Source organism: Danio aesculapii, chromosome 13 (assembly GCF_903798145.1).
Source record: "Danio aesculapii chromosome 13, fDanAes4.1, whole genome shotgun sequence".
Taxonomy (NCBI): domain Eukaryota; kingdom Metazoa; phylum Chordata; class Actinopteri; order Cypriniformes; family Danionidae; genus Danio; species Danio aesculapii.
This window is the reverse complement of record NC_079447.1, coordinates 48,464,202-48,476,314: the sequence shown is the minus strand read 5'-3', so window position 1 is coordinate 48,476,314 and position 12,113 is coordinate 48,464,202. Positions and strand designations below refer to the sequence as shown.

General features: G+C 36.0%; 1 protein-coding gene across 1 annotated transcript in view; it reads left to right on the top strand.

The window, feature by feature from the left end:
• The first annotated feature begins 206 nt into the window (after positions 1–206).
• psap (prosaposin) overlaps positions 207–12,113 on the top strand; it is a 28,394-nt gene continuing 16,487 nt past the window's right edge. The window contains exons 1-7 of the mRNA XM_056471148.1: positions 207–360; positions 6,391–6,524; positions 6,612–6,686; positions 6,764–6,889; positions 9,529–9,711; positions 11,046–11,186; positions 11,263–11,319. Of these exons, the coding sequence (XP_056327123.1) occupies positions 327–360; positions 6,391–6,524; positions 6,612–6,686; positions 6,764–6,889; positions 9,529–9,711; positions 11,046–11,186; positions 11,263–11,319 (750 nt within the window). The 5' untranslated portion in view covers positions 207–326. The remainder of the gene's footprint in view (positions 361–6,390; positions 6,525–6,611; positions 6,687–6,763; positions 6,890–9,528; positions 9,712–11,045; positions 11,187–11,262; positions 11,320–12,113) is intronic.

The following is a 12,113-nucleotide window of genomic DNA, read 5'->3' as shown; positions in this document are numbered from 1 at the left end:
TTTTGTAGAATCTCATTTAATTTAAATGGAACTTTTATCTCTTCTAAATTCTCACAAAGATCCCTCTTTTCATCTTCATACTTCGTGCAGTGTAATATAACATGAAGAGAGAGTTTGGTTCTTTTGTCCCACATATATATATATATATATATATAGACACGCCCCGGTCACGCGCGTGCGCAGCGGACGGTCAGCTGACAGTGAGATCAGCATAAAGCCTCATCACACGACCTCGCGACTCACTGCAGCATAAACAACACCATCACCCGAACGAGAAAACACTCAAAACGCGACACCGAGATTCGACAGAAGCTGTTCCTGAAGTCATGATGCTTCTCACGCTTCTTTTGGTCTCCACAGGTAAAGTATATGTTACGCTTTTCACTGAAGTCTGCATTACATTGCGTGTTTTCATAATAAGTGTGTCATAGCTGCAGTTAATGGCGCAGGAAATGTTTGGTAAACACGTCATGTTGGAGCCGCTTAAGTGGAAATGCTCTCACCCTTTCAAATTAAAGTATTTAAAAATATTTATTATGTCTTAATTACATTTAATAGAGTAGTCTCCATCTTATAACGTGAAATAATTAACGTTAACGGTGTTTTCCTGGTTTGTCTATCAGCAGTTTCGTATTGACGTGCTGTGCTCGGCAAGATGGCTAACGTTAAAGTGTTTTAAAACCACACTTATGCCGTCTTTTATACATTGCTTAACATAGCTTGGGTTTATTTTGAGTGTTTGTTGTATCTGCGTGTTTTTATACACATAACAACCTTTTTATAGTAACAATGTGTTTTTTTGAGCAGGTATTTTTAACCGGTCCAATGTAAACTCTGACTAAAATCCTATTTTATTCTCAATATTTTCTTCTGAAACCGATGTAAACATGATTTGTTGTTGTTGTTGTTGTTGTTGTTGTTGTTGTTATTAAGCTCATCATTTTTAAATCCTGAATGTATTCTTCACACATTTCCTAGAATGGAATTTAACACAAATAGTTTCCGTATCATGGGTCATGACTCATCATTTTTCACAGAACTAATCTCGTGCTTGATCAATGTGAATGATTGATTTAATCAGCTTAATCTCTCTAAGCATTCACAGAGGAGTCTGGATGTTGACATGTCAAGGAAACCCCTGATTATCAGGCTTGTCCTAATTCAGAAATCTCTCCAAGACTGTCTTTTCAATGCTTGTAGTTTTTTGAAGATGAATACAAAAGATCTGACAATATTTAATGTATATCCGCTTTGCCACGAAATAGCCATAAGTTTATCATGTGGCAATAATTAAACAAAAGATCTGCGATGATAGCTTTATCTGAGATCTTGTTGTTTGCTTCCCAGCATGTTTAGTTTAAAATAAAATTGATGTGAAGTTTGTTTCATATCTGTACATTCATTCAGTGACCTCTTGTGAGACGGTCCCTATATTGTTTAGAATGCTACATCGAATATTTAGTATTAAATTGCATGCAAGTGTGTCTTAAGAACAACATTAGCACTGTTTTATTGATTTGTGAACAATGTTAATAGTCATTGGCTGCCAATATGATTTTCTTATTTAGAATTTGCTTAATACTTTCCTGAAATTCACCCTTTAAAATTTAAGTAGTTTTGAATTATGACATAATAGGGTTTAATAGAATAATTCCCATCTAGCAACATAAAAGTAACATTAACGTTGTTTTCCTGGTTTGCTTATTAGCGGTGTCATATTGATGTGTTGTGCTAGGCAAAATGGATAACGTTATAATGTTTTAACCACACTTATGACGTCTTTTATACATTGCTTTAAAATAACTTGAGTTTATGTAAAGTGTTTGTTGGTATATGCAAGTTTTTAATTTTATTTATTTATATATTTTATAGCCATATAGCAACGTTGTTTATAGTAGCAATGTGTTTGTTGCACAGGTATTTTTAACCGGTCTAAACTATGTCGAAAATCTATTTTATTTTATATCTCTCTTTTCTTTATTCTGAAACCGATCTAAACATGATTTGGTTAAATTTATTATTTTTTAAATATATTTTTTTTAATCCTCAATGTATTTCCCTTAAACATTTCCTAGAATGGAATTTCATGTAAATGGTTTTCACAATAAGTCATGACGCATCACTTTTTCGCTGAACTAATCTCGTGCTTGATCAATGTGAATGATTGATTTAATCAGCTTTATCTCTTTAAGATTTAACAGAGTAATCTGGATGTTGAGACCGTCAAGGAAGCCCCTGATTATCAGGCTTGCCCCTATTCAGAAATCCATCCAGACTTCTCAATGCTTGCAGTTTTTTCTTTTTTTCATTTAATTATCTGACATCTAAACCTCATAAGATCTGAGATGATCCATTTTATCTGAGCTCTTATGTATTTTTGCTTCCCACCATGTTTGGTTTGAACTAAAATTGAGGTAGAGTTGGTTTTATATTTGCACATTCATTCGGTGACAACTTGTGACACGGTCCCTATATTGTTTACCACCCTACATTTGAATATTCAGTCTGAAATTGCATGCAAGTATGACTTCAAAACAACATTAGCACTATTTTATTGACTGTGATGGTGTTGGATAGTCGTTGGATAGTCATGGTGTTGGATAGTCGTTGGCTGCCAATATGATTTCCCTATTCAGAATTTGCAAAATGCTTTTCTGAAATTATATTAAGGAGAACGTACGAATCTAAACCAACTTTACCTCAGTTAAAGTACTTTTTCTCATTTCCGTGGATCAGTTCCGTTGATTCAGTGGCCTATTCAGTTTCAACATCCTTATCTGCGTTCCTCTTTAGGATTTGATTACATTAACAATTTCACTTCATCTTTTTGGAGTTTCTGTTTGCAGTGAGTTCCAAGTGAAGTGAAGTGAAGTGAAGAGGTCATAAAGGTGGTCTTTCATGCTTGTATAAACCATACATGGTGTCGGTCTCATAGTTGTTAGCATGTATAAAAAGATATTCATAAAACATTTATCACATGCCTCAACCACAGAAGGTTTTTTTTTTTCTTTTTTTTTATCCTTCCCCCTCTGTAGTTTCACAGACAAGGTGAAAGCGGTTTTATTTTGCCTTATTGAGGTTATTATTATTATTATTATTATTATTATTATTATTTTTATTATTATTTCTTTAGAAAGTTAGTGGTGTGATTTGGCAGAGGCATTTTGAGTATTTTGTTTTTGCTCAAGACTTATCTTTTGGAATAATTTCCTCATTTCAACTAGCGGTTTTTCAGTCATTTTATGGAGTTTTAAATCTGTTTAATTTTATTTAATTGGCTCAAACAATATTTATTACCCGTTTTATTTTAGTATGATCATAAAATAATAAAAAAACTGCAGATTAAATGTTTCGCAAGTTGGTTATGATGTATTATCGTTATTGCAACGTTCCATCCTGATACTGGAATTCGGTACCGAAGTTTTAAAAACGTCCATTTACTGCTAACATCTGAGCCTTGTTAGGCACGTTCTTAAACACTGCTGATTTGCCATTGTGTTCCCATGCTCAACAGAAATGAATGGCCACGAAGGTCATCGGTTCACAGAACTCACCGCTGATTATGGAGTGTAACCAACTTGGACAAACCAGCTAATCGATGTCACTTTAAAACGCTCAAGTGTCCAGTGGTTGTACTCCGTAAACGGTGGTGAGTTTGGTGAACTGATGATCTTCATGGCCAATCACAGTCATTGCTGTTGAGCACGTGAACACCATGGCCAATCGGCGCTGTTTAAGAACGAGCTCATCAGTGCTCAAATGTTAGCGGGAAATGAATGCTTAATTTCAGTATTGATTGGTATTAAATTCCAGTAACGTGACAACCCTATGTGCTGGATGCATAGATTGTTTATCCAAATCTGACCAATCAGATGAGGTCTTTACTGTCCTTATCCCTGCCTCACAAGTAGGTAAACCTAGAGCTGAAAATAAATACTAATGCTAAGAGACAATGGAGGGAAACCGACAATAACAATCAGAATATCCCTCAAGGTTTTCCGTCATATGTGGAGTTTAAAAATTATTATTATTTTATTTATTTTATTTTTATTATTATTATTTTTAATTTAATTGACTGTTACTTTAGTATGATCATAACACAAATATACATTTTAAAATGTTTTATGTTTAAAAAGTTTTGCAAGTTACTTGTCTAAAAGTGTCGTTATCGTAACACATTGTGTATCGCTTATTCATTATCATGCAGCCCTACCATCAGTTGCAATGAAACATAAAATATTGACAGACACCTTTTAATATGAGCTCAAACGGCATGTGCAGTATTAAGAGAATTAAAAAAATGTTTAAAGCAATCTTAACTTTCATCTTGTTCTCATATACGAGAAAACATGCTGCTTTATTTTAAGCACATTTATTGAAACCCATTTAATCATTTAGCTGAAGTGACTTCGTTACATGTTAGTACTTTATGATGTGCAGAGCAAAACAATCCCATAACTTGTTTCGAATGACAGCTAGTTCTTCGGTTATACGTTTATTGCAACAGTTTTCCCATAATCTGTAGCGTCTGACTGCACTTTGGTGTGCTCGTAATATTTTAATGCAGTTTATGCTTTTAGTTTTGACATTTGATAAGGGTTTCAGCAGGCCAAGCAGAAGTGAAAACAATGGTTTCATAGCTGTCTCCTGCTTCTGTTTTTAAAAATAGTTTAGGGAATGTTTCTAGGTTTAATCATCAGTCCTGTGATTTATCGACTGAGTTATGAAATGAGTATTCTCAGTTTAATACAGTGAAACGCAGTGGGAGTCGTTTGGGTAAAAATGCACTTGCTCTTTCACATCTGGGTTTTGTCAGCTAGTCTTTTTTTTTGTGTGTGTACAGTCAGCTATGGAGGCTGATGCTGAGCTGGTGGAAACTGACAGGATCAGAAGACTGCCTGTCTCTGCATGTGTCATGCGACATAGGATAGTGCCTAAAATATCAGATTTTGAAATCACATTTTATTTATTTATTTATTTATTTATTTATTTATTTATTTATTTATTTTGTAACATTTAGAAACATCTGCTTTTTGTGGATTGAGCAGTGGCAGGAATAATTTATCAGGTGTATATAGTTTTGTGCAGAAGTGCCAGCTACTTAAGAAATCTTGTTTGTTCTACATTTGACTTATTATTATTATTATTATTATTATTATTATTATTTTTTTTTTTTATTTCATGGTAATGTTTAAAAGGAAGTGAAGCGCATGCTCTGCTTGGTGGAATCTAATATCGAAGCTTTGAGTTCTGGGGACTTTCCAGCAATGCTCGCACTTATCATAAGACACTGTTAAAGTTTCAAGAGTGCAGAAAATCTAATTGCGAAAACCTTTTAAAAAGAGTAAAGTTTGTGTTCGTGTTTTGGCAGCTATGATATGCTTTGCTTTAATATTTATCTTTTGATTTAAACTTGTGAAGTATTTGTGCACTATCATTTCTTATGCCTTTTCTACTGTTGGTCAAGAATTACAGAATAGACACCTTGAATAACCTGCTGTAGTTTAGATGGTTTATATTAAATAATTACAGAAGACACCTTGAATAACCTGCTATGGTTTAGATTAAATACTTACAGAATAGACACCTTGAATAACCTGCTGTAGTTTAGATGGTTTAATGAACCATTTAGTATTGTAAAGTGCTTTTAAAAAAGTTTTTTTTTTATTTAATTCATTCGTTTTTTTCAGCTTAGTCCTTTTATTAATCTGTGGTTACCACAGTGGAATGAACCGCCAACTTATCTAGCATATGTTTTATGCAGCTGATGCCCTTTCAGCTGCAACCCATCACTATGAAATATCTGTACACATTCACTAACATGCACTGGCCAATTTAGCCTACCCAATTCACCCTCTCCACATGTTTTTTTGGGGAAACTGGAGTACCCGGAGGAAAACCACGCGAACACGGGGAGAACATGCAAACATGCAAACTTCACACAGAAATGCCAACTGACCCAGCTGAGGCTCGAACCAGCGACCTTCTTGCTGTGAGGCGAATGTGCTACCCTTTGCACCACAGTGATACCCTTCCATATTTGATGCAATTTCAACAAACGCGAGGCCAGGGCAGGACGTATAGTCGCTATTCCCTTGTTTTTTTTTTTTTCTCTCCGTGATTTTTGAACTCAAGTACTTTTTAAATGAAGCGAAAATGAGAAGTGTCTTGTTGAAGGGGGTGTTGCATGTCAGATACTAGAGAGCATTTGACTGGTTGGATGACTCTATGGAAACTGAAGTATTAAGGCTGATTTATACTTCTATGTTGAGTGATCGGCGTGACCCACGGTGCCTGCCTTGCGCGTAGTCGTGCATATACTTTTGCGTGCGGTTTGTGTTGCTCTGCAGTATCTCTTCCGAAACGCTAACACATTTCTTCTATTTCTAGCTGTGGCAAGTCCCCTATTGGGAACAGAGCAGTGTGCCCGTGGTCCCCCCTACTGGTGCCAGAATGTCAAGACCGCTTCCCTTTGTGGTGCTGTCCAACACTGCCAACAGAATGTGTGGAACAAGCCTCAGATGGTGCGTTTGACCTGGTTCTCAGAAGCATTAGTATGCCTGTGCATAATTCATGAGTGCTAAGTGTATAAAACCCCTCCTTTATTGCAGAAAACAGTGCCATGTGATTTGTGCAAAGAGGTATTGGTGGTAGTGGAGCAGCTGCTGACGGACAATGTAACTGAGGTAAGCAAACATGATAACGCTGGAGTGTTGAGTAGCTATTTATGAAAGGTCAAAGTCTAAATTCTTGTCAAATCTAGAGCGAACTCCTCGGGTACTTGGAAAAAGCATGTCAGCTGATTCCTGATGAGGGCCTAGCTAGCCAGTGCAAGGAGATTGTGGACAACTACTTCCCAATTGTCATGGGCATCATCCAAGGAGAGCTGGTGAGGAAATCACGACCCTTCTCTTTTGACTAATTGATAAACATATTTATTTTTTATTTGTCTAAAATCTATATTGATTTATCACACTCCATATTTGTCTTGCTGCAAGCTCTTAAAGCGATGGTTTACCATGAAAATGATCGTTTACCCACGCTTGCATGGTGTTAAACTTTTAGACTAGTGGTGTAACGGATCACAAATCTTACAGTTCGGATCACATAATGTTTTTTTATTTTATTTTTTAGTCACGGATTGGACCATTTTTTTCGGATAGGCCGAAAAGGGACCATTGCAGTTTGCTTTCCATTCATTACAAAAACAGTATCTCAAGACACTTTGGGTTTTTAACAAACAGAACTTAGAACCTGTAATTTTATTATTGTAAAATAAAGAAATAATAGGCTGAATAAATTAATTGTGAAATATTCAGTAGTGTTCACTGTTATAGAGCTAAATGTAGAAATCTAACATTTATAATTTGTACAACCTGTATTTTATATTTAGTCATTTTCAACAAATGAATCCGTTATTCAGTCATAACTTCTTTTCTCTGCTAGATCATTTTTGAAGAATTCAGTGGCATATTTTTGATGACTGGTTGTCACCAACTTTAATTTGAGCGTCGTTAAATGCATATGACAGTGAATTTATTTTTATTTTTATTTTTAAATCTTTACCACAAACGTCAGTGGTTTTATCTAAACTAAACTGTTTTCCCTGTACTTCTGTGTTGTTTGTAACTTTATAACCAACACTAAAGACTGAATCTCTTTCTCGAAATTTGCGTTTTCAGATTTGAATGCAGCGATTCGAAAGATTAATAAACGTATGCAAATCACCATGATTTATAATTTGTTGTGTGGGTGTTGAGATCCCAATCTTTTGATTAATCGTGCAGCTTCCACTGAATGCATTAATGCGGGCTAAACAATTAGTGACAAACACCTTTAATAAAACCCACCACATCCCAAATAACCTACCACAACTACCTTCCTTTATATTTTACAGAAAAGCCTAAATGTTTTCATACATGTCACTTTTAAATGACGTGAGAGGGGATCTCTCTCTCTCTCTGTGATCGTTACAAATTTAGGATTAATCTACCTGTAAAAAATGTATTAATCCAGCGGCCAAGTGTGTTCTGAGCTGAGGATTGTGATTCGTGCGAATCGTGGATCAACCGTGATCTTACACCCCTACTTTAAACCAATTTTTTTTTCCTACTATCGAAGTCAGTTCGTGCCAGCTAACAGCATTTTTGAAAATGTAGTCTTCTGTTCAACAAAAGATTGAAACTCAAAAAGGTTTTAAACGAGTGAAGGTCGAGTAAATGATTATCAGAATTTTATTTTAGGTGTTTATTTGGATCCCTTTTTTTTAACTATGCCCTGAGGCTTTACTAGACTTCCTGTGGTTGTACAGCATTAAAAAGGTTTTTTTTCCATACTACTTTATTTAGGATCACAGTTCTTCAATAAACAGAACTCATTTTCCCACAATTAAATCCTATACATCGAACTCCTTACATAAATACGGAATTCCACAATTACAAGTTTACGAAAATTAGTAATAGTGTTTGTTGCTTGTCTAGTAGCAAATAAACATTAGATTGCATTTGATTTCTATTAGTGTTAAATTTACACTATTTCAATGTTAACTATTGAAGCCATCATTGTCTTCCACCCTTCGTATTTAGGCTCAGAATGCATACTTCCAGCATTTTTAACATTTCAGACAGTTTCTGAAGGATTAATCTCGCTGCCTTATTCTGTACTAGTTGTAGCTTCCTTAAATCCTTTTTAATGGTGTAAACAGTATTGTCTGACAAGCCCAGCTGTGAGGGAAAACCATATCCAATAATTACATATCAAACCTAAGATATTGAAGTATTGGTTGAACAATTCCTTTTAAGCATGACACTGCTAACATCATTGTAGTGGTCAACTGATGTTTTTTGTTTATTTTTTATTTTTAGATGCAAGTTGACAACTATTTAGAGTATCTAATTTCTTATCAGTGAGGAAGTTGAGAGCGAAAATCTCAATTCAGTGTTTTTCCAAGTGTTGGTGGAGAGCTACACTAGCTGATGTATTAAACTACTGGTTAAAGTCATTCATTAATTTTCCTTTAGCTTAGTCGCTTATCAGGGGTCGTCACAGCGGAATGAACCGCCAACTATTCTGGCATATGTTGCCTATCTAGCTGCAACCCAATACTGGGAAACACCCATACGCTCACATTCTCACACTACGGCCAATTTAGTTAATTAAATTTGCCCATAGCACATGTCTTTGGACTGGGATGGAGAAAGACTGATTAAAAGGAGTCTCCTTTTAAAAATATTTAAAATAATTATGATTTATTATTTTATTAAGTCAACCTAAACATTCTCATGACTCAAATTATCTGAATGCTTGAGTGTGACTGGATGTTAAGATGCTGAGGTGGTTAGCCATCCACAAAGCAGTCTTTGTGTAATCCTTCTCAGGGCGCCTCATTTGTCATTCAGAGCATCAGGCGCAATCCTCTTTAAAGAACTGAATGAGGTCCATGTATTCAGCTTGTTTGTGTATTTATATCATGTTCTACAATGCTTCTGTGTTTTTTAATTATTATTATTATTTTAATTCATCTTGCAGGATGACCCTGGTGTGGTGTGTGGCGCTTTGGGTCTGTGTGTATCCCAGCAGGCAGCTCTGGCTAAAGCTCAGCTCACTTCCAACGAGATCCCTCAAGTGGACCTGAATCAGCGCGTCAGCCCTTTCCTGCTGAACATCCCACAGCTGCTCTATCCTGAAGAAAAAAGAGAGACCCCCAAACAGGTGAAGCAGTCACACAAACAACTGTATGTTTTGATGGAGGGGGGGATGACATGGAGACATTGAACGGTCAACTTGAGGAATGTTTTGTTCATTTAGTGTTTAAAATGTGCACTGATTAGGGCTGCACCATATTGGAAAAAACTGACATTGCAATATTTAAGTTATGATATACACTTACTGGCCACTTTATTAGGTACACCTGTCCAACTGCTTAATGCAGGATTCGCACGCTGGTCTTACCATACGCCTCTCCTTCTGGACAAATCTCGGTGACTTTGGGGTAAAAGTCCTGATCATCTTTTAGTTTTAGAAATGTCTCCGTCTCCAACCCCAAAGGTTTTAAAGCAATCTGGCTTTGAATGAGTAGTCGAGCTTTCATGTTTGCTGAGGCTTCCTGGTAGGTTTAAGCCACAATATTCCATGCCAGTCCATACATTGTCACAGGATGACAACAAAAGACTGGGATAAGATGATTTTATTTATTTTTTAAATAAGCACAGCCACTCTTTTCAGTTGTACCACTCACTTTAAAATGAACGAGATGTCTTCGGTCCTGTCCGTTGAAGCAGGCCCTCTAGCTCGGGCATTGGTCGTGGTACTTTGCGCTTCAATTGAAAGTCCAATTTGGAGTATTGTTTTAGATGAGAAATTACATCCTCCGCTTTGCCGTCAGTCACAAAAAAAAAAAACTTTAAACAACAGACTCCTAACTTGATTACCTGGAAGAGCAACGTTTGCTCCGCAACCACAAAAACATAAGCTCACATGTGCCCTACTCATTGTGGCCAGCTACTGCCTGCCTCAACTTGTCTTTTCAGTGCGGTTTTATGTCAGATCTCAACACAAAATAAGTGAGAAACATATGTGAAATACATTACCTTAAATATGTAAAGTGAGGACATATAATTAAAATGTCTAAAGACATTTTAATACAGCATTACATTGGCAGTATACACTGAGTGAGCAAAAGGTGTGCGCTTAGCCCTGTGTACAGGGGATTGCGCAATCTGACATGAGACAAAAGCTCGAGCTGCCTCACCTCTCTTCCTACACTGTAATTGAACAGAAGATAAGCAAAAACATTCATTTTTTAATGTAATATAAAAATGTTATTTGGATCATGCAGAAATTGCACTTATAGCACAGATCAGTGGATAAATATTGTTTTTTTATTTATTTATTTATTTTTTTTTAATTGGTATACCTCTCATGATGGCAACTGAGTATGATGACAGGTGAGGCCCTGCCTCCACTGACTGCACGTTCCTGTTGTGCAGCCCTAGCATGGATTCTGTCTGTACTTTTACTGATTCATGCTGTATTTCTGTTTGCAGAAAGGTGATGTGTGCCAGGACTGCGTTACGTTCATCACTGACACCCAGGATGAGGCCAAAGCAAATTCCTCATTTATCAACACTCTGATTGCACAGGTGGAGAACCAGTGTGAGCTTCTGGGACCTGGAATGTCTGATATGGTGAGAACTTGACCATTAAGTTTGTGTTGTCATCTGTCTAGGTCATTTCTTATCTCATCTCTCATTTCTTCAACAGTGCAAGGAGTACATCAGCCAGTACGGGCCACTGGTCTTCCAGCAGCTCATGTCTATGGTAAGCATCTTTGCATTTGATTTGTCATGTGTGTAGACTTTTACAGGACTTTTTATTACATTTTTCATTACCAAATTGTGGTAAGCCTCTCCTTGTGACACAACATTCAAAAGGAGAAAATGAAGAGTTCAATAGTAATGCACTGTTTTGTAATGCCCAAACTCTTTCATGTGTGCGCGTGCTTTTAATGTCCTTGTGGGGCTCATAAACATGAATCCACAGAGACTAATGGACACTTGTATTAAAAAAATAAATAAGAAAAAAAAAAAAGCAACAATTCTTCCAAAACACACACAACGAGGTTTTTTGAGAATGTAGAAATATTTGCTGTGAGGGGTTTAGGGTTGCAAATGGGTGGAAAAGTTCTAGAGACTTTCCAGGAAGTTTCCATGTGTGCTCTATTTGGGCAGATTTTGGCACTTGATTTTTATTGTTATATTTTTGCATATTTGATAACTTGCCAGGAATATACATGATCTAATAAAATAAATGTGTGGACACACTTGTACTAAAACAAGCTGACATGTATGCAAACTTCTACATTTTAAAAATGACTTTATTTATGTTTTGACTTTAGTTGCAGGTTAAAAATTTTAAATCTTACTGGGCAAGGTTATTATAGTTAAAACACAAACGAACGAAAAAATGAAAACTAGAATTGAGTAAACATTTTCGTTAACTAAATTTAATTTTTAAACTGGAACTAACTAAAACTGTATTGTGTAAATACAAAACGAACTGAAGCGAACTAAAGTTATAGCGAAAACGTTCGTTCTCATCTTTGTAAATGTATT